Source organism: Eptesicus fuscus, chromosome 8, assembly GCF_027574615.1.
Source record: "Eptesicus fuscus isolate TK198812 chromosome 8, DD_ASM_mEF_20220401, whole genome shotgun sequence".
NCBI lineage: Eukaryota > Metazoa > Chordata > Mammalia > Chiroptera > Vespertilionidae > Eptesicus > Eptesicus fuscus.
This window is the reverse complement of record NC_072480.1, coordinates 101763228-101790391: the sequence shown is the minus strand read 5'-3', so window position 1 is coordinate 101790391 and position 27164 is coordinate 101763228. Positions and strand designations below refer to the sequence as shown.

The 27164-nt window shown below is 47.0% G+C and overlaps 1 protein-coding gene across 4 annotated transcripts in view; it reads right to left on the bottom strand.

Moving 5' to 3' along the window:
* Positions 1-27164, bottom strand: part of ASB5 (ankyrin repeat and SOCS box containing 5) — a 47312-nt gene that overhangs the window by 10119 nt on the left and 10029 nt on the right. Inside the window, exon 1 of one of the 4 annotated variants that reach the window (XM_028161093.2) lies at positions 14749-14997. The exons of 1 other annotated variant lie outside the window; for it this stretch is intronic. In XM_028161093.2, coding sequence (XP_028016894.2) covers positions 14749-14758 — 10 coding nt within the window. In that variant the 5' untranslated portion in view covers positions 14759-14997. Of the gene's footprint in view, positions 1-3276; positions 3356-14748; positions 14998-27164 lie in introns of those variants that run through there. 2 more of the 4 variants (XM_028161092.2, XM_028161091.2) reach the window with 2 other exon arrangements.

Here is a 27164-nt window from a genome sequence, read left to right as displayed (position 1 = left end):
GAATGAGCTAGTCTAAGCACTGTGTTCGACCTCTCATTTAGTTCTCACCGCTCTGTCAGGTATATGCAACGATTATTCCTGTCTTAAAGGTGAGGAGCTGAGCGCTGGAAGAAAGGAAATCATTTGAAGGGAGCCACATGGCTTCCTCCGGAGCTGAGCGAGGCAGACACTGCACTCCCTGTCTTGGGTCTGCCTTTCCATCTGGCATTGTTTCTCGCTCATCCAGAAGATTACTAAGCCAGACAGCCAATTCCTTGAGTTTTCAACGGAAAGAAGAGTTACTGTTATTATTTCTTTCCATATGCAACACTCCTGTGATATATTAGAAGCAGGGTGAAATAAATATTGCACACCAATAAATATCCACTGATAGGACAGAAGTTGGTGGCGAGATAATAATTTATAAGAAATTGGAGCATTATATTCTCACTACCTGCATTGCAAAAGTCTCCATTGGAAATAATATTTTGGGGAACATGTTTCGAGGTGTAGCTTTTAAAATGAAATCTGATGCTTTGCAAATCATACACATCCTTGAACAACTTGATTGAGGAGTGAAACTCTGGAGGACTTTGGAACATATATCCATTCTCACTGTGAGTATTTAAATAAGAAAATTATAGCTCGGCTGGTGTGGCTCAGTGATGGAGCATCAACCCATGAACCAAGAGGTCACAGTTCAATTCCCCATCAGGGTACACACCCATGTTGCAAGCTGGATCCCCAGTAGGGGGCGTGCAGGAGGCAGCCAATCGATGATTCTCTCTCTCATTGATGTTTCTATCTCTCTCTCCTTCTCCCTTCCTCTCTGAAATAAATAAAAACATATTTTTAAAAAGAAAATTATAATATTCACTTTCCAGAGAGACTGCATATGTGTGAAACCACTATGTTCCGTTTATTCAGCAGAGCAGTGGTCAATTAATAAGGTGTTGAGTTTCAATGCTTAAATATGTTTGAATATTAATGATAAGCTATCATATTTGTAAGAATCATGTGTGCCCTCCTGTTTAGGGGCTTAATGGAGTTCATTACCCTTAGCTTATCTCTAAAAGCTGTGCTGCATTAAATGAGGCCCATTGGTTAGCTGCTAAGCGTTCTTCCCTCATTAGCTACCACGGCAATTAACCAGCTGCCGGGGTGGGAACGCCGAGAAATGGCCTTTTGGGATTCATCCTGGGCTCACTTTGTTCAGGTAGATTATGAAGCCCTTTCAAGGGACAGCAAAGTTAGCAATGTGTGCAGCTACGAGGAATCTGATATTCCTCTTGTGCACACTCATGTGTTTGTCCATCAGAAGGACTGGGTAGCCCTCTGGCCCATCTGAGCATTGCTTGCTGGTGTTCACAAGAGAAAAAAGAAAAAGAAGGAAAAGGGTCATTTAGAAAATAAGCTACACAAGAACCAACATAGAGAATAAAGTATGTGAATTTCCCACCTATATCCCACTCTCCAGGGTCCCCCTCACAGGACTGCCACATACCTTTCTGTCCCACTCTGTTATTTTGTTAAAGTCCATTACGGTGGAGAGAAAAAAATGCTGACGCCAGATCTTATGTGTGTTTGCTATTATTTCTATTAATATGACCTCCATTGGCCTGAAACGGGAGTTAAATGTCACAGTAATCTGCTGGAGAGTGTAGGCAGGTGGTCAGGGACAAAACCACTGAAAACACAGCATGTCGGACGAGGGACCCCTAGGCCCACTGGGAAGGGACCACGCTTAGAAGAAATAACTGCCAGGTGAGTATTTTCCAGCTGAGCTCAGCTCTGTGCACTGCCTGGGACCCCTGCTGTCTGTTATTATTGCTTCCAGCAGGGGGCAAGCAAGAGCAGGAGGAGGACAGATGGAAATGGAGCCCAGGAGGAAGTGAGGAAACCAGGTGGGGTGTAGGGCCCAGAAGCTCCCGGAGGAAAAGGATGGCCAGGCAGGGAGGGTGGCCTCCACGCAGCCATCTAACCTGAGGGCCAGTGTCCTCATCCAATGGGAAGCACTGCCTGTGGGGCGGGATGCCGGGATCAGGAATGAACTTTGAGGGCCTGCTCTACAAGTAAGTAATGCTGAGCATCCTGCTACACAAACCCGACAAACGGGGGAGATTTCAATGTGAACTTCAGGGAGCAATCCTTCTCCAAAACGAAGGAAACTCACGCCATAAATACAGCATCTATTTTTTAAAATATTTCTATTGATTTCAGAGAGGAAGGGAGAGGGAGAGAGAGATAGAAACATCAATGATGAGAGAGAATCATTGATTGGCTGCCTCCTGCACACCCCCCATGTCCCCTACTTAGGATCCAGCATGCAACCTGGGCATGTGCCCTTGACCGAATCGAACCTGGGACCCTTCAGTCCACAGGCCAACGCTCAATCCACTGAGCCAAACCAGCTAGGACAATAGCAGCATCTATTGACTGAAATGATTTTTAGTGCTATCAACTTAATTAAACACACTATATTAAGCAATAGCGTGACTTATAAAGGTATTTAAGCTAGTAACAATGGCTGCTATGTTGTCTTTCCTGTAAGCTGTAAGAAATAAAGATGTACCAATCTATTAAAGGAGTAGTTTACAGAACACACATGCTGTTCAGTGAAAAACAAAACACAACGTGTTTTTATTTTTGTTTAACTTCTGCTGACTTAACTCCCCAGCAACCCCACCTCATTGGCTTCCTTGTACGTCCTTAGAAGAATTTCTGCAACTAATCTGGACAGAGGTGAGAATCAAAGGGACTATATCATGTTCCAGTTTCTGTTTTAAACTCGGTCTTCCCCCTTCCCCCGCTCCCCCGGAGCCTGAAATTTAGCACTTTTCTAGTCAAATGAGCTCAATACTCTCTCACCTTTCAATACGAATATGCTTCCTACTGGCAAGGTTTGCAAGCTTTCTTAAGACCCAAGAAAATAAAATATCTTCACACACAACCCTTCAATCACTTTACAGTCTTGGTGGACTTCAATTCGGTATCTGAGATTTTTTTTCAATGTCCAATTGAACTCTTTGGGATAATTCAGTGTGCAATTATTCAGTGTGAAAATCATTTTTACAGACTAGCTGTAAGTTCCGGCCCTCTAATCAAATGCCTGCTGTTACAGCCTCCCTGTCGCCACACAGGAGGTGACTGAGAATAAATTTAGAAACGACACGACTTCCCAGACATCTGGTATTTAATTTGCAGGGAGCGAGCCTGCCCTGACGGGTAAACACCACACGCCAGAGCAGCAACATTCCCGTCCTGAGACACATGCAGTCTAGGGGGGGCTGCACCCACCTAAATCGCCGTCTCCCCAGGGCACCTCAAGCCAGCCACTCTCGAGGTAAATCCGACTCATAGCTCCTTTCTCATCAGCATAACAAAATAAGTGACTTGTCAGGTGCTGGTTCTATTCGGCCATTTTAAGGAACGCTCAGCTCCTTGTAACGTGACCTTCCTCCTCCAAAAAGCAAAGCAGCTTTGGGAAGTCTGACTTATTTCCAAAATGGCCTCCAATGACCACTCCTCTCTGGGAAACTGCTGGCCTAGCCTTCCTGGTTCTCCTTAGAGGGTGTGTCCTGCAGGAAATAAAGGGATTGCATTTAGATCTCTGCCCCTGGTTGTGATGAAACCAGGTCATTTTTTAGGGACTCTGACTTCTCCCCACCTGAGCCCCACCCTAGGGGGGAGGGTGTAGACATGCTGGAGAGGTGAGGAGCAGGAACATCTTCATAAAGGAAGCAGAGTGCAAACATGTTATAGCATGTTTATGTGAATACATGTTATAGCTCCCTCTGCTACAGAACATGACATCAGCCATCTTCTCCATAACGGACGTGGGAGCCCAATTGCACAGACTCTTGCTAAGACTGTGTAATTTCATGTTATCTTTCTTTAAAAAAATATATATTTTTATTGACTTCAGAGAGGAAGGGAGAGGGAGAGGTAGAAACATCAGTGATGAGAGAAAATCATTGATTGGCTGCCTCCTGCACACCCCACACGGGGGATCAAGCCAGCAACCTGGGCGTATGCTCTGACCAGGAATCAAACCCTGACCTCCTGGTTCATAGGTCGATGCCCAACCACTGAGCCAGGCTGGCCGAGCTCATATTATCTTTCTTAAAGGAGATCCCATATATGGATCAGCTGCAGGCTCGACAACTTCCGGCCCATCCCTACTCACACGTTTACAGAAAAATTAAAACCACCAGGCATTTGCAGACCTCTGTTGTTTACTCTTCTGTTGACCAGATTAAGCAGAAGAATGGAGCCATAGAAACCCTGGAGGGCATGGCTAATAAGGAGGGAAGAAATGTGTTGCCAAAACCACTCCCCTCAAAGATTGAGACTGACCCTGTCTCTCCATTCTCATCACCTCTCTGAAAATTCCCCGAATAAAGCTAGTCAGTATCTGAAACCACCAGATTTTTCTGGGCCCTGGGAACTTCAGGTGTATATACTGAATTACATGAGCATGCAGGTTACCCTAACCGATTTTTTGTTCATGGTCTAGAACCCTCTAATATTTCATAAGAAGATAGTGTGTGGGCCTAAGGAAAAAAAAACACAGGTAAGTGAAAGAACTACACAGGTAAGTGAAAGAACTACATGGCTTATTTCAAGAAACAAGACAACATTTTCAACCAATAGTGGTTTCCCAAAATTAAGAGGGCAAGTTTTCAGACGCTTTTTGTAGACAGTGCCTGGGAAGGCACATGGGCATTTCTTTAAATTGTTGTCAGCTGAACTCAGGGCAATAGGCAGAGCCACACCCTGGGAACATGCTTCCCCAATGAGGCTGGACATGTTATCAGCTTGGCCTTCATATCAGCCCAGGTGTCGGCAGGGGCGGGTCTAGATATGTAAACCCAGTCAAGCGCTAGGAATGCTGGGGCCTACTGAAGAATGCAAATAAGCTCCTTTGATCCTAAGTTTTGGTGTTACTTCTTGGTATTGGGGGTATAAAATAAACGTGCTGCATGGGCTGAGTCCTTGCTGCCTCTCCATCAGAGAGAATGGCGTCCCACCTGGCTCCCAGCTTGCTTCTATTTCTGAGTCTTTCTTTCTTTCTTTCTTTCTTTCTTTCTTTCTTTCTTTCTTTCTTTCTTTCTTTCTTTCTTTCTTTCTTTCTTTCTTTCTTTCTTTCTTTCTTTCATTTCTCAATCCCTGGCCGCCTCCACTTAGAACCGGTTCGTTCATCTCTCTTTCCATGCTGGACGCAGAAAAGGGAGATCCCCGCCATATTTGGCCCTTGCTGCATCTGGCCACCGCAACTTTTCAGACTCATTACTGGTCATTGGTGCCATGGACACAGCTCGCTGGCCATCATCAAACAGACCTGAGTTCCAGTTCCCCACAGAGATGAGGTATGTGACCTTTGGTAGCTATTTAACCTTTTGAGCCTGTCTTCTCCACGTTAAAGAGAAAGAATGTCTACCTACAGCATAGGGTTGTAGTGAATCTGAAGTACTTTGCCTCCCACCAAACACATAATGGATGACAATGCAATCCACCTTCCATTTGAAACAGCGACTTCCATAAATCTGCACATGAGTTTTTGTCTCCATCTTCTAAACAGAAGATAGATGAGCTTGACTTATTTAAGATTATGAAGCCTTAGCTCATCATACCTCTTGACTATGCATCTGTAGGAGATCTAAATCAATAGGAAATGCCCAAAAGTCAGGGACAATTATCACATACACATGGAAAACTCTCTATGTGGACCTCACGGACCACCAGTGGTCTGCGGACCACCGGTTGGTGACCGCTGCTCTAATCCACAGCTCTCACCTGGCCTCTCTCACTGGTTTTAGTGCCGCATTTTAAAACTGACATTCACCTGGATATTGTGCTGGCATCTCAATCCATTTCTTTCTTTTTTTAAAAATATATTTTATTGATATTTTATAGAGAGGAAGAGAGAGGGATAGAGAGTCAGAAACATCAGTGAGAGAGAAACATCGATCAGCTGCCTCCTGCACACACTCCACTGGGGACGTGCCCACAACCAAGGTACATGCCCTTGACCGGAATCGAACCTGGGACCCTTCAGTCCGCAGGCTGACGCTCTATCCACTGAGCCAAACCGGCCAGGGCTCAATCCATTTCTGAAAGCAAACGCATCACCCTTCTCTCTACACCAGCTACTCCTTTCTGCTTCTCTGGCTTTATACGGTATGACCGGACCCTCTGTCAATCTGGCACGAAGAATATAGTCTTAAATTCAAGCACAGTCATTTTCAAAGAATTGTCATAGATATTGATGATGCCATGTGCTTCCTTGCAAGGAGGCAGCTAGTATTGGCCTAGGAACTCCTGTTAGTCCTTTATTTTTCATGAGTCCACATCCTCCCGAGCCCAGTCCTTGCATCTCTCTACACCCACCCTCCGGCGCATCCCTCTAGTCTCATCGATATAAATATCCACTTGTTGATCAGCCCAAGTTATATCTCCAGCCCAGCTCTCTCTGCTGAATTCCAGACTTGTGTTTCCAGCTCTAAACTTGTGTTTCCACACACAAACAGGAAAGTCAACTTCACGTGTCCAATGCTGAACCCTTGCTGTGACTCTCCTAAAACTCCCTCCTTTCGGCACAGGGCACCCCAACTCCTCCAGGGGCTTCGAGGCCCAATCCTTGTGTAATCAAACGCTAATTTCCCCGCTTCTCATACCCCAGTGAATCCTTCTGCCTCTGCCATCCACACATGACCCTGACTTTGATTATCATCTCATGATGTCCACTGCTGCTACCCTCACTCAAGCCACCATAACCACCTCCCCGCCCCGGCCCCCGACCTACTGCAAAGGCCTCCTGGCTGTCTGTGTGTCTGCACCCATGTCCTTCCATCAGTCTGTCCTGAGCGCAGGAGCCAGAAAGAATCCAGTGGCCTGTCTACTCACCCAGAGTGAAATCCACAGTCCCTGTCATGCCCAGCAGGGGTCTCTCCTGGATCCAGGTTCTACCTCTCCCTCCCTCCATCTCCCAGGCTCAGTTGCACCTGCCTCCCTGCTGTTCCTCAAACACACCACATGCCCTTCTGTTCACTCCGACGCGCACACACACACACACACACACACACACACACACACACGCTTCCTCCCTGACTCCTGGTCTTCACTGAAATACCACCTTCTGTGAAGTCCTCCCTGAACCTCCCTGTCATCTTCAGCAAGATGCAACAACTGTCCAGATTGCTTTTCACCTATTTGTTTCCAGTGGTGGATATCATAGGGTCATTGTTTCATGTCACAAAATACAACTCTACAACATTTTAAATGCTACTATATAATATACTAGAGGCCCGGTGCATGAATTCGTGTACCAGTGGGGTCCCTCGGCTTGGCCTGTGGGATTGGGCCAAAACTGGCTCTCTGACATTCCCCGAGGGGTCCTGGATTGCGAGAGGGCACAGGCCAGGCCAAGTGACCCCACTGGTGCATGACTGGGACCAGGGAAGGATGCGGGAGGTTGGCCAGCTGGGGAGGAACCACGGGAGGGCTCCAGTGCATGTCCAGCCCATGTCGCTCAGTCCTGATCAGCCAGATCCCAGCAGCAAGCTAACCTACCAGTGGGAATGTCTGCCCTGTGGTGGTCAGTGCACATCATAGTGACTGGTTGACTGGTTAACTGGTCAACTGTCTGCCCTGTGGTGGTCAGTGCACATCATAGAGAGTGGTTGAGTGGCCGTAGTATATCATTAGCATATTATGCTTTGATTGGTTGAATGGATGATCAGATGACCAGACACTTAGCATATTAGGCTTTTATTATATAAGATATTTCTTTCTATAGGTTTACCATTACCATTTACATTCTCACTAAAATTGCTGGGAAAATTTAAAACAAAAGCTAAAGCAAGTTTGCTAAGTTTTCCTTTTTTAAATTTTAAATCAAAGCATGAGACATTTTTACAATAATTTCACTATATTTAAACCATATCAAAGAAGATCGTGTAAAACTGTATTTTCTTTACACAAAATTAGATTTTTAACATAATGTTATAGTTTATTTTCAACTTCCTCTGGAATCTATCTTCCTTGAAGATATGTGAGACTCCTCTAGGTGAGTTAATGTACTGCTATTTTAATTTTTTTATCACCTCACCCAACTCTGTGACATTGCTCAGACCTGTGGTCATGTGCATATTTAGGTGATTGACTCTTCATTTCAGGAAGGACAGGAAGCTCTTTATTCTACACTAACTGATTGCCCATCTTCCTTCCGGGCTCAAGGACCTTGAGACTATTCATTACTGTTTTCCAGAACCTAGCACAGTGCCCAGGACACAGTAAGTACTCAATAAACACATGCTGAATTGTTAAATTGTCTTCTCTGTAGTTAACCACCTTTTATCTAAGCTAATTTTTTCTTAATCTTTACTGATAAATGCATCACTAAAAAGTAACTAAAAGGCCCTGGCTGGTGTGGCTCAGCATATCCTAGTGCACCAAAAGGTCACTGGTTCGATTCCCAGACAGGGCACATGTGCAAGTTGTGGGCCTGGTCCCCAGTCAGGGTGCATATGAGAGGCAATTGATTGATGTTTCTCTCAGATGGGTTTCTCTTTCTCCCTCCCTTCTTCTCTCTCTAAAATCAATGAAAACATTTTTTTTTAATAAAAGTAATTAAAAGGACATGTAATTTGGGGTGAGGAAAAAGAATCAAGTTGCTTCCTTGGTCTTTTAAAGAAATAGTATTTATTCTATTTAAAAACATGCTTGTATATTTTAAAATCCTATACAATAAAACCCTAATATGCAAATTGACCGAACGGCGGAACAACCGGCTGAACGACCGGTTGCTATGACGCACACTGACCATCAGGGGGCAGATGCTTAATGCAGGAACTGCCTCCTGGTGGTCAATGCGCTCCCACAGGGGGAGTGCTGCTCAGCCGGAAGCCGGGCTCAGGGCTGGCAAGCGCAGCAGCAGTGGCGGGAGCCTCTCCTGCCTCCGCTGCAGGTGGGTGGTAAGGAGCAAGGGGTTCCAGACTGCCAGAGCCCTGGACTGCAAGAGGGGATGTCTGACTGCCGGCAGGCGGACATCCCCCGAGGGGTCCTGGACTGCGAGAGGGCACAGGCGGGCTGAGGGACCCCACCCCACACAGTGCAGGAATTTTGTGCACTGGGCCTCTAGTTTTATAATAATTTATATATAGTTTTCAGACTCCAACCATTACAATTTGGGGGGAAGTAGGGTGTCATTTTCACCTCTGAATCTTCATTTCCAACCTTTAAGTCTACCATTGACCACACTGGCGTTCTACTGAAATAAATACTTAGGTTGGCCTTTCCAACACCAGTTTCCTCACCTCGCTCCTGTTTGGTACTGCGCCCATTCTCCTTGATACCGTTCATGCTTTTCTACTGTGAAAACTAGTAAGTTTATGTCAGAGCACTTTAAAAAGTTCTACTCGTGTCCTTGCCCACATCACCCTAGTATGTTCTGGTCCAATTTATTATTTATTTAAAAAAATAAATATTTCTATTGATTTCAGAGAGGAAAGGAGAGAGAGATAGAAACATCAATGATGAGAGAGAATCATGGATCGGCTGCCTCCCTCACGCTCCCCGCTGGGGATCGAGCCGCAACCTCGGCATGTGCCCTGACCTCCTGATTCATAGGTCGATGCTCAACCACTGAGCCAGGCCAGCCGGTCTCCGATCCAATTTCAATGATTCAAAATTTCCATACTTATTTGCTTGTAAAGAGTCTTTTCCTGCTTAACAGCACCTTTCCTTGTCTCCACACCTGCTGAACCGGAAAGGCGCACAGCCCAGGGGCCGCAAGTTTGACACGCAAATGCACGTGCAGGTGCGTCTCCCACACTAGCAGGGGCCCCGCATGTGCCTGCTGAGTGCTGCACCAGGTGTCTCAGCATCTGCCCCCGGAATGCGGCCCCGGGGGAAGTTAGTTTTGCAAAAAGACCTCCACAGAGTTCATTTCAGGAGCCAGCAGACCTGCCGTGGCTGCCACTAACCTTGACTGGTCAGGAGGCCCCAGCTAGCGTGTCGTTTGGAGGCACCTTCTTCTCCCCTCTCCAGCCTTCTTTTCGGGGGGGCCTGCTGAAGGCGGCCCCTTCCCCCAGCAGCATCCCCGGGCATCGCGTGCCGGGCGCGTGCCCGCCACAACCGGGCGGCATAGGAGCAGGTGCCCCAGCCGCGAGCAATCCCCGCGGCGGATGCTGGCTCCCTTTTCCTTCCCCGGGCCCGTCACAGGCCCTGCGTGTCACTGGAGAAGGGCCTGACATTGAACCCCGTGCAGAACGGCTGGGAGGTGCGGGGTGGGGGAAGGGCCAGGCATGCAGGACCATTTTCTATTTTTAAAGCTGCAGCCGGAAGTATTTAACTATTTCTGCGATACAGCAAGCAAAAACGCGTCCATGTGCCTTTCCTGCTCGGAAACTGAGCAGAAACGAGAGCTCTGTCTTTCTAACATGAATGATGTACACATCAGTCGGGGGTGAAGTGGCCCGTGGCTACGGCTCCAGATAGCACTTCGCAGCCAGAAAGCTCAGAGGCCCTCAGCACACAGTTCCTTTCTCCTTCCTCCTGGGGAATAAAGTGTCTGTGATCTGGGTCAGCTGGCCGCTGGCTCCCGCTTCACCTGGTGAGGGTCTAAGTTTAGAATTGGCTGCTCTACAAGATCACAGTCGCTTATATATATATATATATGGGCACAGCTCACAATTGTGTTTTTTCTGGAGGTCACTTCTAGACCAAAAGACGTCAGCAGGCAGTTTAAGTGCAGCTGAGATTTCCCACCCTAAAAGGCAGAGGGGAGAGCAGCTGGGGAGAGGGGAGGGGAAAACCACACATGTGCCTGGCATGCTTGGCTGGCACGGGAACTTGACCCTGTCCACGGCTGAGTGGAGCATGACGGGGCTGCAAGGATTAACTGAGCTGGTGATCCTGTTACACGGCACTCACAGCCGAGACCTGCCCTGATGAAAAACGGCCACGGGTCCTGTGACCCGTCTTTATTTTGTTGATCACTGTTTTTTAGACTCTACCTTCTGTGGGCATATATGGGAAAAAACATCACGGGGTATTGTCTTCAGAGAACAAGCAGGAGAAACAAACATTGTGTGAGTAAAATTATTTCCCATGCACTTCCTGCCATAGTAGATTGCCAATATTTACCTCCAAGTTATCCCCAATGATAACAAGGATATCTCTTCCTTATCTGGAATTAAGTTCCAAATGATTTATTTCCAAGTTATCCCTGATGAATACCAAGGATATCTCTTCCTTATCTGGAATAAGTTCCAAATGACTTTGAATTCAGTTCTAATCCTCCAAACTCTGTGGTCCAGGAGGGGCCACAGCTCAGTTTCCTTTCCTCTAAAATCAGGAACCCGGAAATTGTGGTCCATCCATATGATAACATGCCTATGGCTAGACCTCATTAAGCAATGGGAATTTTTCAGCTCCATTATAACCTTACTAGAGGCCCAATGCATGAAGATTCATGCAAGAATAGGCCTTCCATCCTCTGGCTGCTGGCACCCGGGATCTGGGCCTTTGCTCTGGCTGCCACCTACTGCCTTCACTCCGGCTTGGCCACCACAATCTTTGTCACATCAATTTGCATAGTCCCTCCTTATTGGCTGTGGGTGCTGCCATCTTAGTTGTGAAGTGATGGTCAATTTGCATATTCTGTCTTTATTAGATAGGAAGGGACAAGCATTGTACTATAAGCAGCCCATCATTGACAAAACTTTATGTGGTGCATGTCTGTAATCATTCCTTCTCTCAATAAAGAAGTCAAAGTTTAAAGTAAAGAAATAAATAACAATAAATAATAAATAAAAGGAGGAGCCCAGGAAAAGATCCCTCTTTCGGGCTGTACCATTCTTTAGTTTTCAGATCCTATGGCTCACACACAAAGGGCGAGGTGGCATACGAGCTTTAGGCATGTGATGTTACCACAAAGGAGGCCAAACTTCCCAATGGAAGCGGCTCAGCCCAGGCTGTCTGCATGGGGCACAGGATCCCAGGGGAAGTTAGGCAAGGCTGAAGGGTGGTCAGCACATGGCCTGCCTGCTCAGTCCAGCACATGCACATGTGCCCGTTGTCATGCCTACCGCTCCTTATCCCCCCATGGAGTCCATCAGCGAGTTTGAAGATCTCCACAAGCCACACAGTCACAGTAAGTAATTTTTGTTGGTAAAATACATTTCCATTTTAAACTTGACTTTTTGGATTTTCACTTTTATTTTGTTATAGTAAACTATATAAAGGAGGATCCTATATAATAAATAGGTAATATGCAAATTGACCATCACAACCTCACACAAGATGGTTGCCCCCATGTGGTCACAAGATGGCCACCACAAGATGGCCGGCAGAGGAGGGCAGTTGTGGGCGATCAGGCCTGTAGAGGAGGGCAGTTGGGGGTGACCAGGCCTGCAGGGGAGGGCAGTTAGGGGCGACCAGGCCTGCAGGGGAGGGCAGTTGGGGGCAACCAGACTGGCAAGGGAGGGCAGATGGGGGGGGACCGAGCCTGCAGGGGAGGGCAGTTGAGGGCAATCAGGCCAGCAGGGGAGCAGTTAGGTGTTGATCAGGCTGGCAGGGGAGTGGTTAGGGGGTGATCAGGCTGGCAGGCAGAAGTGGTTAGGGGCAATCAGGCAGGCAGGCAGGCGAGCAGTTGGGAGCCAGCAGTCCCAGATTATGAGAAGGATGTGGGATGGGGCCTAAACCAGCAGTCAGACATCCCCCGAGGGGTCCCAGATTGGAGAGGTTGCAGGCTGGGCTGAGGGTCACCCCCCCCTCCAGTGCACGAATTTCATGCACTGGGCCTCTAGTTTATTATAAAAATGGGGATAATTTTGTTCTTAAAACAATTTTGGACGCCTGTGTATAATGATCCTCATATGCCTGCCTCCTCCACGGGGCTGTGCACTGGGATTGCAGGGACTGAGGACATGCATCTGTGATTTCACAAAAAGTAAAAGTTAGCTTAAGGAGTATTTGAATGGGGAATTCCCAAGAATCCTTCAAGAGGGCTTTCTATAGTCCACGGGGTAATAGATGTGCAGTGCAGTCTGGGAGAAGTCCCTGGACTTAGTTTACTGAGCTGTGTGCTGTGCTGGCCTGCGGAATGCACATAACAATTCACCTAAATAATCAGGTGGACTAGTGAGCTAATTCTCTCAGAATGTTTAAATGCATCCAAAGCAAAAGTCAGTTTTAAAAGTGACTCCATGGCATGGAAGGAAAATGCCATTACAGTTAATTTACTAGAAAAAAATAAGGAACAAGAGATTGAGTCAACTGAGCATGCTCCCTCTGCTGTGTGATTTCCTAAAAGAATGCACAGGGAAGTGAATGTGCTATGATGGGATCATTTGGATGCTGTGATGGGGTAAGGAAGGATGCCCAGGGACCTCTGAGTGCGCAGAGAGCCTGGCCGCTTCCTCGGTGTGAGCACAAGAGTGGATGGGACAAGCCGCAGGAGATGGATGGGCCTTATGAGTAGGAAGAGGTTTCCAAGCCAACCAGGATCAGATGAAACGCCAGGGGCACTAATGAACATTGTATGCCACAGGTGATAAAGGACCGGGAACTATATGTCAGAGAAGGAGCAGGGGACATTCCATAGACGGGAGGTGGCACGCTATTACTCCCCACGAAGGCTAAAGTGGCAGTGCAAAGCTTGAGGGAAGGCAATGGGAAATGGAACAGGGTGATTCCGTCCCCTGGAGCCGTTCTATTCCCATTTTAACCAACCCCCGGAAGTGTCTGAGAACTCGGGGACCTGTGCTTGTCTGGCTCCCACTCCGCAGAGAGAAAGTGACGGTAAGACTGTCAGAGAAAAGCAGTGGAAAGCCTCAGAGAGATGAAGGCTCATCTGCGGGAAAGAAATCCTGATGCTTTTAGATGCTTCACAACGGAAAGCTGGGACCGAAGCGGGACTGTGATGCACATCCACAGAATCATGCAATTGCGCTGAGTGAATGGACTTTTTCAAGAAATTCTGTAAAACCAGAATGTTGGGCCGATTGCCAGCCACAGTTTTAACAGGTGAATTTGGGACACAGGTGTAAAATGTAAACATTTTTTTTAGTTTACACAACCAATCACACACGTCAGGAGTTCACTGCTTCCAAAAGCTGGCGTTTAGCTAAACTCATGAGTGAGTAACCTACAGACACAGACTCCTGACGGCGTATTTCTCAATTTGGGGACTTCGATCATGAAGTTCCTCCACTGTCAGCAAAAGATCAAGATGAACAGACCCTTGCTTGGATCTGGGGTGGCAATCTCCCCCACTTATAAACTCTGGAATATTCCAAACATAGAAGCTACCCACCACCCAGCTTTACAGTTATCAACTCACAGGGAGTCTGGCTTCATCGGCAACCCAGCCCCCTCCCTCCCATCCCCACTCCTCCGATTATTTTGAAGCACATCTCATGATATAGTTTCACCCACAAATAGTTCTGTATGTATTCTAAAAGATGAGGACTCTTTGCAATCATAACTATAATAGGATAATCACACAAAAACCATAATTCTAATATACCAGCTAATACAGGGTGGACATTTTTATTCCCCAAAGAGCAGCCCCATCCACACACTGCTTTCTGTAATTATACCTAAATGGATATAACCCTCAAATCCTTTATCTTGGAGCAAAAGTCTGTATCTATCCATTTTGTAAATGTCTTTTAAAAAAGATAAGATACCCAGCCCTAAAAAAAGGAATGTTTAGTGTTTCTCCATTACCAAGAGCTCACAAAGTACAAGATAAACCTTCACCTGGAATCATCACAAAGATCTTTTGCTACCTGTGGGCGCTAAACTCCCGCCGTTGCTGAGTCCCATCTGGAACTGGCCATTATTCAGCCCCTGAGTCAGCGTTGCTGCGAGTTTCCTTTGGAAGCCATGCGTCTGTGTAACTCTCAAGAATCATTTCTGAGCCCCATTTTTGTCCCATGTTAATGTTGAATCTATGTTATTTAAACATGAGTGCCTAGATCTGTTGGCCTAGTGATGGGGTCTGAGGCAGATGAGGTCTGGGGGCCAGCCTGACCTCTGACCTCAGTGTCCTGGGGAAATGGAGCAATTGTTCTCTCACAGTTACCCCTTGTTTCAAGGGTCATTGACGGCTTATACAACGGTTGCTGGGAAACCGACAGTGACAGCGTGTGGTCCCTGAGAGCTCCCCTCCGCGTGGGAGCTGCGTGGTTAGGAAAGGCCACCAGGGTCTGAAAAATCACCAGAGAAGACAAACTGGGGATCGTTAGAGAACCACACATCTAACATCAGGGCCTAGACGCCGGGGTGAAGGACATCTCAGCGTGTGCTTTTATTGCAGATACGGAACCAAAAGGGGAGGGGCTCCTGTTGAGGGACATGTACCTGACCCCAATGTCCAGGAAACTTGGCAATGAAGAGTAATCCTCCTTCGCTGGTGCGTACAGGTGATTTCTGCCCTGCTCAAATGTGTGTTAACATCGAGGGCTAACATCTTCTCAACATGTTTAAAATGTCTTCTATGATGTTATGAAAGAAACGATGTCCTTGAATTTGGAATATTTTAAACTATACCAAATGACTGAAATGTTTTTTTTAAGACACACAAATGCTAATTCCTATATGTAGAAAGAAAATAATAAAATGTGATTTTAATTCAAAGTACCCAAATGCTTAAATCATGAGACACTAGCATAAATTCTAACTCCTCAGGTATATTCATCTCTCATTGTGTAATGAAAGAATAAGGTGGTGGATGTCATTCATTCATTCACTCATTCATTCATTCCTTATCAGGTGCCAAGTGACATGTCCTGGGGACACAAAAATGAAAAGAGAGTTGCTGCCCACTTAAAGCTGAGACTCCAGGGAAACATTTTAGAATTGCATGGACCTTGATCGCTGTGTAAGTAACCTTCGTACATCTGGGGATCAAAGGTTCTTCCGGTCATGCCAAACTCAGCAATTCCCACCGCGGGGTTACAGCGATGGCCCCATAACTACTAGAAAGATCCACAAAATGTCTGACGTACACGTACTTTCACTGCGCAAATGGGAAGCAGTGACCCGTGGTCCTCAGGAAAGGGGACACAACCTTGCCGGAGACAGTGCATTTCCATCACTAAGACTGTTGTGAAGCCCGAAACGTTCTGAGGAAAAGTAGGCAAAAACGGTCCTGGCTGTCGCCATTCTTCTTACCATGGTATCTTTGAAATCGGTAAGCTAGCGTGTAAAGTGTGAAATGAGCGGAAGGTACCAAAATGAAAGGCGCCGTTGTGAAAGAAAAACAACAAGGAAGATGTACCCAAAGACATCGATTCTGTTTTTGAAAACAGGACTCCTGATAAACGTGTATATAGAAGAGCTTATATAGTGCATTTTAAAAAAAAATCCTGGTTTTATTTTTAGACACAATAGATAGAAGTAAAATATGTTAAACTCTCATGGATGTGACTTTTAAAAAATCAATTTTACTTGCATTAGCAATTTAACTGCCTTTGACTTAACAAATCCCAGGAAAGCCACTCCGTGCAAAATAAGGGTGCACTTAGGAGCCTCAACTCGGCCACAAAGCAACAGATCTGGGTCTTTGTTCTAGGTCAGCCAATTGCTAAACTTGTTACTTTGGGAAAATCACTTAATTTCTTGGTGCCTCGATTTCCTTATCAGAAAAATGGGATAACAACCCTACCTCCTAGCATGTCTGTGAGAATCAAATGAATTACTAAACAGATAAGAACAACGCCTGGTACACAGTGCTCAATTAACGTTAGTATTCACGGCATTATTCTTACTCGTGTATAATGTAAATATAAATGTGCTATTCATGCTAACTTTAGCAAATCTTGTCTCTCTGTATAGTAGTTAAGTTCAAAAGCAAACTAAAAACTTACGACTCTCAAGTACTTCAGTTACCTGTAAACACCACACCTTTGTGTGGTTCATCAGCGGCTCAGTGACGGTGGTGTATGTAAAACAGCTCCTGGTAGCCTGTAACTTCACTGCTTTGTAACCAAAACACAACAGATGAGCCAACAAAAACAGCCATGAAGATGAAGCAGCAAAAATCACAGACTAGAAGAGTTACAGACTCAGATGATACATCAACCCTAGCTCATGGTCAGTCTACTGGTTGCAAAGAAAGAAATGCTAGTTGATATATAATATACTAGAAGCCCAGCGTGCAAAATCGTGTGGCCCCACCCACCCATGTGCGCTCACAGCCCTGCCCACCCACGCATGTCTCGTCACGCACGCAGCCTTCTGGTGACCGGTCTTTGATCGTTACGGCATTATGACCACTGGGTTTTTATTATATAGACTAGAGGCCCGATGCATGAAAATTCATGCACTCGGGGAGGTCCCTCAGCCCATTCTGCACCCTCTCACAGTCCACAACCTCTCGGGGGATGTCCACCTGCCAGCTTAAGCCCTCTCCCTGCTCCCCAGGGGATCAAGTCTAAGCTGGCCGTCAGACATCCTTCTGGCAGCCTAGGAGCCCACAGTCGGACATCCTTAGCGCTGCCGAGGAGGTGGGAGAGGCTCCCGCCACCACCGCTGCGCTCGCAGTGGTCAGCTCGGCTTGTGGCTGACCGGAGTTCCACCTGTGGGAGCACATTGACCACCAGGGGGCAGCTCCTGCATTGAGCATCTGTCCCCTGGTGGTCAGTGTGTGTCATAGCAACTGATCGTTCCCAGTTGTTCCACCATTAGGGTCAATTTGCATATTACCCTTTTATTATATAGGATAATGGACCAGCCATTTTCAGGTAAAAGTCATATTTTAGAAAATACTTAAAACATTAGAAATAAAAAATAAAAATAAAAGAGGGGAGAAGCCACAGATTTCAAATTAATTGAAAGCACAAAGTCTCTTGAACATGCTTTATTCTTATCAACATCCTTGTGTCAGTGGGGATGAAGGAAGAAGATCTGGACAGTTCCCATGTGAGTTTTGCTGAGTTGAATCAAATTCAATCCAAGTTGAATTTTAGCTGTTTGTTGCTGGGTAAATGCCGGTTTAACAGACACAGAACTGATGGTGATCATTAGATGAGCAATAGTGCCCATGTCTTGCACTGAAAATGCCTTGATAAATTTAACGGTCACTACCTCTGGGCTTTCCAAAGTTGATGTGAAAGTGGGCACAGTCTGAGCCGTGACTTCATCATGCCCAGGTTTCCTCCCAAACTCCTCTTATGTCCATGTTCGTTAACGTCCAATACCAGCAACGACTTTGAGTCAGAGGTCTGGACGATGCTCCTGTCTGTTACTATTACTACCTGTTCTCTCAGAATCCATTCTGGCCTTCATCCAATCCCTTTTCTCTGTATTGATTAAGTGATACGTCTGGGACTTGCTTCACAATGATCCCCACAGTAACTTCCGCAAGTCTGGTCATGTGCTTCTGCCAAAGCGAGGTCATGTCTCCCAATGGGACACCATCTTTCTGCTCACTTTATGGGCCAGGGTGTTATTTAAGAAGGAGACTTTATGAGAATAGATTTCTTAGAAAGCTAATTCCTCTTGCTAGGTTTGGCTTGCTGATATATTATTTAAGACGTTTGTATCTATATTCATGAGTGAGATTTGATTAATTTTTAAATTCCATTTCCCTTCCTCTTCTCTGAAAGTTATACATCATATTTAGTTTTTAAACACTGTCTGTGCCTAAACTTTTATGCAGATCCGACATTAAGGAGAGCTAAAATAAGATTGGAGCTATAATCTTGTCTCTGTAAGAGGAATCTCTCCAGGATAAATTGGGACTGACACGGGCCCTGTGTGCCAAGCACAAACGCATTGCTGTGTGGGACGTCGCATGTGAACCACACTCGCATCCACACCTACTTTTGTCCACAGCACAAAATACAAAAACTGCCACTTCCTCTCTGCCAATGATCGCGCTAAGGCACCATAGAGGATTGAGGCCTGGGACCTTCTTTGGAGATAAGACCTCACCCCAGTGCAGAGTGTCTTCCTCTAACTGTGGCCACCTCCTCGATAAATCTCAATTTTATCCTACAACCAGGTGCACATCACCCACCTGTGACCTGTCACCTCAGCTAAGGTGGCCCCAGCCTCGCTCTAGCCACTGCCCTCCCGACACTTGGTCCTCCAACCCTGGGCTCTCAGGAGTGTCCAGATGGCCTGGCCAGTCCCCGCTCACCACCAGGAAGCGATGAGACATCTTCTGTGAGCCATGTACACTTAATCAGACACACACAAACTCTCCCCAAATTGATAGTGGTATAAAATTAGTAAAGGGTAAGCCTTTTGCAGACCCTATGACGACAAGTGATGGACCGGGATATAACAGGGAGGAAGGAAGAATGACGCTGTTAAATCAGATTTTTCTGGGATAAGCTTTAGAAACGTTGGGGAAAAAAGCTTATCTTAAAAAAGAAGGCCTCTGCAAACCATCTGTTGGAAATGTGCAGGCCAGCGTCCCGCGGCCAAGAGCTGCGGACAGGACACTGAAAGGTCGCAAAGCTTAAATCAGTGTCGCAGAACCAGACGTGAGCAGAGAATGCGGCGCGGGCAGCCCAAGGGCAGCTGCTTATGCAGCGCTGAGGGCACCGTGGACCGTCCTCCAGACAGGAAGGCTCACCCTGAACCTCATCGCTGACGACACCAGGGATGCTGAGAACGATGCACCTGCAGAGCGAGCTCTTCTTCAGGGACGGCAATGCCCAGGGGTGTGTACAGGTAAGTGCCAGAGTCGTTAATAACAGAACAAAACAAAATTCAGGTAAAGCGACAGAAATAATGAGGAACTTCCTCGAAAATGCACAAAGCCTTCAGAAAACATTATACTTAAAGGCAAAATGTTCAAAGCTTTCCCTCTGAAAGAAAAACAAAAATAGCCATTCGCTAGCATCACTCTATTTAAAATTGTGCCACAAATTTTAACCCATAAGACAAAGGAAGAAGAAATAAAAAAATAGTATAGCAATTATAAAGGAAGAAACACAACTGTCATACTCACAAGTAGGAGGAGGATTTTCTACCTACAAACACCCCACAGAACCTACAGATTCTTATTAGAATTAATGAGAGTTTAACAAGGTTGCTTGGCATATAACTAATACGCAAAAATTAATTGTATTTCTCTATGCCTATAACATAGAAAAACATTTAACAAGATAATGTATACAGTAGCATAAGACAATTCAGTACTTAGGAATAAATTTAAAAAAACGTGTAAGTCTCCCCCCGGGGATAATCATAGACATTATGAGAGACATTAAAGAAAACATGTGTAAATGGGAAACATAACATAAATGGGAAGGCCAAAGTATTAAGAGGTGTAAAGTCTTCCTCAAATAAGTGATTACATAATAAGCTCAATGAATTCCAACAACAGGTGCCTTCGGGAACCCCTTTCATGTCCCGCGTGGTTCAGGGTTCAGGTTCAGGGTTCGGGTTCTGGAGGAGGCCGAACACAAATGAAAGAGACTAGAAAAATATTAATTTGGGAATATTGGGGGCCAGGCGGGAGCCCACCTCTAGGGGGAGGACTACTACGTGCTCTGGCCTAGCTATCCCTCTTATTAAGATTATGGGATACACCCATAGCCTTTAGGCAGGCAATTCCAATAATAGCCAATCGGCACGAATTTACATTAAGATTGACAGGTGGGAGTTGCTTCAGCTCTCATTGTCTCAATTAGAGGACAATGGCCGGCTTCCGACAGTGCTTTATGGACCAGAGAAGTTGCTTCTAAAATGGATAGTGGAATTTTAAATTACCAAGATAGAAATGACGCAAACTATTGAGAAAGCAGAACAAATTGGGAGGGCTTGCTCTCCAGGCACCGAAACATAGTCTAAAGCTGTAGAACCAGGAACGGTGAGGGCTGTGGAACTGTAAGGACGCCCATAAACAGACCCCACCCAAAGGCCCTGCTGGTGCAGAGGGCGCTGCCGTGGCTACGGAATGTAGGGGCGACCTTCCGACAACTGGTGTGAGAAGACTGGCTGTCCGCTAGTAAAAACGGACTCACCCCACTCAAAAAATCCGTCCCAAGTGGCTAATCTGAAAGGAAAGCTTTAAGAAGAGAACACAGAAAAATACTTTTATTATCTTGAAGTAGAGCAGGATTTTTAAAGTAAATTACACAGTATTAACTGAAATGGAAAAGTTCTATAAATTTGACTATTTTTAAAGTAAGAGCTGCTGTTCAGCCTTAGTTGGTTTGGCTCAGTGGATAGAGCGTTGGCCTGCAGACTGAAGGGTCACAGGTTCGATTCCGGTCAAGGGCACATGCCTGGGTTGTGGGCTCGATCCTTGGTAGGGGGCATGCAGGAGGCAGCCAATCAATGATTCTTTCTCATCATTGATGTTTCTATTTCTCTCTCCCTTTCCTTTCCTCTGAAATCAATAAAAATATATTTTAAAAAAAGAGCTTCTGTTTACCAAAAGAAAAAGCCATACAAAGTGAACTAGCCACAAAAGATCATTGTAATTGGTTCTCTTAAGTTTCATTCATGTCTATCTAATTGTTAGCATATATAAATAACTTCTAAAAACCAATGAAAAACCACTCAAAAGAATAGATGGCAAAATATGTGGCAGGCACATCCCAGAAGAGGACATACAAATGTCCAATAAACATAGGAAAATGGTATGAGTCAGGAAAGTGAAATTTAAACCATGGGATACACTGCGTGCCCACCCAATTGGCTACATTGAAGAATACGGACAAAACCGAACATTAGCAAAAACGGGCAGTGCCGGGAATTCCCATACACTTCTGGTCTCACCACAGACACGACTGTGATAGAAAACAGTGTGGCGCTATCTCAAAAGCAAAGACACACGCGCTGAGTGGCCTGGCCACACCACTCCGCCAGCCTTGCACGATCACTCCTCCTCACTCTTTATAGCCATGTCTTTCGAAACGGTCCCAAATGGGGAGCGGAGTTCATAGCATCAAAATGAAGGAACTCTGGATGCATATAGGTAAATCGTTCCATTGTGGTGCCCAGGGAACAGAGGCCCTCATGAAAGAATGTGTAGAAACTGGTTCAATTCCCACAAAATGTCAAAGTAGGCCCAACCTCACCTTACTCACCAGGGATGTAGTCATAGGAGCGAAAACCATCAAGAAAAGCAAGATGTGATGGCCATCCCAGCCAGGTGCCCTGTCCCTGGGCACGGGGTGGGCGCTAGGGCTGGGTGGGGTGACCTGGGAAGCTTCTGGAGTTCCAAGAATGTTGGCTACATCTCGACTAGGATGGTGGTTCGGCAGGTTTGTGCTTCACAGCCTCTTACTAAAGCCTGTAAATGGGTTCTCATCCTCCCCGCAGTAGTTTAGCTCATGGTGAAGAACATGCTCATTAACACAGAGGCCAGCCCTAAAGACTGAACTCGGGGAGGGTGCTAACAGCAAACAAAGCTCACGGCTCTTCTCACCCTGCTCCCTTTATCCTAAGGCTTAGGACCTAAGTGGTGGTGTTTGGGAGCCCCCCCCCCCCCCCCCATGCCCTGACCTCCCAAATCTGCCCCCTGCCCGGCTCTTCCCATGGACGACACGGGCATTTAGGGCCTGGCACACAGTGCTGGGCCCGCGGCCGTGAGGAAGGAAGGCCAGACCAGGCCAGGCACCAGCGGCCCCTCCGGCACAAGGAGTCCCTAAGGCTCAGATGGGTCAATGGCTGCGTGTGTTTAGAACAGCGAGTGGGTTGTTTGGGGCTGGTGTTCACTGTTCTCATAAAAAAGCACACTTTTCTTGTCCTTTTGCTTTTTTTCACTCACCTTCTTCACACAATTGTTCCATTGCTACCACCTGCCAGCCTGCAGAGTTAAGAGGGCCACAAATCCACACGGACTGACATGAGCCCCTGTGTCCTCGCCGCTGAGCAGGACAGCTGCCCGAGAAAACCTGGCATGCACCTCGGACAGGGACCCAGTGCAGAGCAACCTACACACGGTCCTCCCCCTCTCCGGCTCGGCCACAGACGCTTCTTCACCACAAACGTGAGCTCGTGGGAGGTTCTAGCACCACTAACCCTGAGCTCATGGAAGGTTCTAGCACCACTAACCCTGAGCTCATGGGAGGTTTTTGTTTTGTTTTGTTTTGTTTATTTTATTGATTTCAGAGAGGAAGGGAAAGGGAGAGACAGAAACATCAGTGATGAGAGAGAATCATTGAGCGGCCATCTTCCACAACCTGGGCATGTGCCCTGACTAGGAATTGAACTCAGGACCCTTCAGTCCAAAGGCCAACGCTCTATCCACTGAGCCAAACCGGCTAGGGCCTCATGGGAGGTTGATGACCACTACCCCTGAGCTTGTGTTGTGGGAGGTTTGGGCGATGGCAGCAGTGAGGGTGTTTTAGGCGGAGATTTCTCAAGACGGTGCAGGAGAGGGTGTTTGTTCCGCTGGTGAACACGCTTGCAGAAGTAGGTCCTGGAGCCGTACTATTTTTTTAATGTGTTTTGTGGTTGTTTCTTTTACGGATTTCAGAGAGGAAGGGAGGAGAGAGAGATAGAAATATCAATGATGAGAGAGAATCATTGATTGGCTGTCTACAGCACGCCTCCCACTGGGGATCGAGCCCACAAACTGGGCACGTGCCCTGAACAGGAATCTAACCGTGATCTCCTATTTCATGAGTCGACACTCAACCATTGACCCACACTGGCCGGGCCAAAACTTTTATGGAAGACTAGGCTAGATGGAGCTACCTTCTGAAAATTCGGGGTCATCATAGACCACCGTGTTGCTCAGAAATGCCACTCCCCAGTTTGTGAGGGTTCCACATGGCATTCCCCTTTTTCTTTAAAAAATATTTTTATTGATTTCAGAGAGGAAGGGAGAGGGGGAGAGAGGAAGAAACATCAATGATGAGAGAGAATCATGGATCAGCTGCCTCCTGCACGCCTCCCACTGGGGATCGAGCCTGCAGCCTGGGCCTGTGCCCTGACCGGGAATTGAACTGTGACCTCCTGGGTCACAGGTCCATGCTCAACCACTGAGCCACGCCGGCTGGCCTGGCATTCCCCTTGGAGAAAGGTCTCTGTCCCTCAGCCTGTTCCTGCCTAGCTCTCAGGGGTGACACTCCTTTCTGACTTGCGGTGGAGAATGTTGGGGGAGGAAGGCCTCTCACACACTCAGTCCTAATGCTCCCACGGCCTGCGTCAGCACTTTGCTCCCGGCGGTCACACAGGCGGCTCAATGGCCTGTGCAGTTTAATGGTCTCGGACTGAAGAGGGAAGACAAAGACCTTCCATGTGATTTATCACTTTCTGAACAGAGGCTTGGCCACCTTCAGCTCCTCCTTGAGAGGCGGGGGGAGGGGCAGTGCTCCTGCAGGCTCGTGGGGAGGCCCTGCAGACCCGAGCCCGGGGTCCCAGACGGTTTAAACCAGTGATGGAGTCCGAGGTTGTCCGACGATTCTACGAAATAATTCTGCATCCTTATTTCCGCATACAAATCTGCTTATTCAAAAAGGTTTATGTTTCTCCCTCCACAGGAGGAAAAAGAGCTTTCTGGGAGACGCGTCCAGAGAAAAGCTGTGTTTTGCTTGCTCCCTGGAGCGACCAGCTGGCAGAAAGGAGCAGAGAAAATCAAGGGAAAATGCCAAATCCCTAAACTCAGCTCTTCGTGGTTAGTGCTGCCATTACAGGCTTTTGTTTGTTTATTTTTTTCCTGTCTTCCCTTTTCAGCTGCCACTGATTAAGAGAAAAGACAGGATAAGAGGAAAAGAAGAGGAGAGGAGAGGAGAAGAGAAGAGAGGGGAGGGGAGGGAAGGGGAGGGGAGGGGAGGAGAGGGGAGGGGAGGGGAAGAGAGGGGAGGGGAAGGTCAGAAAGCCATTTGGCAGGAGGCAGTGTGGGGTGTGGCCTGCTGGAGGGGAAGCATCCAGGCCCCACCCTAAGTGAGCCGGGGAAAGTCACTAACAGGCCCTCACAGGGCCCTCACGACGCCCTTCCAGAAAACCCAGGTGTCCCACCGGAGAGCCACGACCAGGTATCTGACCGGGTTTGCCCAGAAATACGTTTCTGCCCGAAGAAGTTCTGGCAAGAAGAGCTTCTTAGAAAGAGTATGATCGTGGGAGAAATTTCTGGAAGGAACTTTAAAGCTCCCAGGGCAGGGGCCTGGCAGCTGGACGGGGCAGGGCTGGCGTGCCTGGCTGCTGCTCCCTCCACACCACGGCCCAGGATTCCTGCTTATTTTGTGCGTGAAGCCTGTCAGAGAAAACATCTGCATGGCAAGAACAGCTTGTGTCTTAAAGGCACAGAATCCACTGCTTATTTTCGCTTGAGTTTTTAGAAGATGTTGTCTTTTAAATCCTTTTTAAATAGTTAAAATTCTGTGTGAAAAGGGCCAGTGGACAGCGTATGGACGGCACAGGAACCTTATGAGTGCGAGGCCCCATGGTGCCATCGCCCGGCTCACCTGGTGTGACAGACGCAGGGGTGGGAATTTCTGACCCACGGTTCGTATGAGGCCTGCGAATCTTTGGGTCTGGCCCTGCCAAGGCAACTGCAGGTGGGACTCGGAATTCAAGAAATCAAGGAGGTGTTTTCATAGCAGCATCTATACCAGGGGTCCTCAAACTTTTTAAACAGGGGGCCAGCTCACTGTCCCTCAGACCGTTGGAGGGCCGGACTATAGTTTAAAAAAAACTATGAACACATTCCTATGCACACTGCACATATCTTATTTTGAAGTAAAAAAAAAAAAAAAAAAAAAACACGGCAAAAACACTCGCATGTGGCCCGAGGGCCGTAGTTTGAGGACGCCTGATCTATACTAATAAAAGGGTAATATGCAAATGGGTCATGACGCCCTCACAGTAACAGCCGAACAGCAGGCTGTGTGGGACGACCAGGCCGGCAGGGGGGTTAGCGAGGGACGACCAAACAACTGACCAGCAGGCTGCACGGGGCGACCAGACTGGCAGGGGGGGGCAGTGAGGGGCGACCAGACTGGCAGGGGGGGCAGTTGGGGGTGATCAGGCCGGTGGGGGAGGAGGCAGTTGGAGGCCACCAGGCCAGCTGGGGGAGGGGGGGACAGTGAGGGGCAACCCCCCAAAGGTGTCCCAGATTGGAGAGGGTCCAGGCTGGGCTGAGGGGACCCCTCCCCTGCACGAATTTCATGCACCGGGCCTCTAGTACATTTATATTAAGTGAATTAGTGAAGCAGATGATGATATCAATATCCAATGGCCCTTGGCAGAGAGAAGCTCCCCACCCCTGGTAGAGGGACAGGCATTGGCTTGAGAAGAGAGACTCAGGGGGCGGGGCTGGTGGTTAAAGCTCTACTTCTTCCCCTTACGGACTGAACAGCTGACAACTTACTCGCCTCTCTGAGCTTCAGTTTATTCTTAAATCGACATAAATGTGAAAGCAACCACTCGAGTCCCGAAAACATCTCCCTGAAGAGCTCACCTGAGCTGGGCAGAATGCCTGCCTGCTGATAGCTGCGTCCCACTGTCAGCCTGAGCTTCAGCAACTGGTTAGCACACAGCGAGTTCTACTTTCACCGTCCTGCCTCACTGATGCTTCTCTGTGTCACTGCATGGTGGCATTCTTGCCCTGGTTTTGAACATGTTTAAAGGGCAATATAACACGTGTGGCGTGTTAGTTACCTGCCAGACACAGGGGCAGGTGACTTAGGTCATAAATAACATCTCATTTAAACTTGACAAGGACCCTCTGAAATAACATCACTATCCCCATTTTACAGATGAAGACACTGAGGGCTATAGACCTTAAACAGCTTTCCTACGATCGCAGACACGGCTAGAAAGTCTAGAACCATAATAGAAAAACATCAGGGTGGCTAAACCACCATGTTGTCCGCAAGGTGATTTTAAAACTGTTTCCCGCTAATTTGAGGTCTCTTATTATTGCTGAGGTTCTTCAATACCCAAGGCATTGTTTTTCCTCTTTGCCATTAGTGGTGCTTTCAAGGACCAAGTGACTTGCTCAGTAAATTGTCATTTCCTTCCCAGAATAACAGCCGTTTTTCCCTGTAGTCGGGTTACGATTCAGGATCCAAATATTTGGCAAGAATCACGTTTGCCTCGTGAGCCTCAGATTAATTACAAACATCTTTTTTCCCCTTCTAATTAAATTCTTTGTCTTCCCCAAAGCTTATCTTTTTTTTATTACTCAAAATATTCATTCTAAAGCTGTAGAACCAGGTTTGTGGCCATTCGGATGTGCTTTCAAATATCTAGCTCTA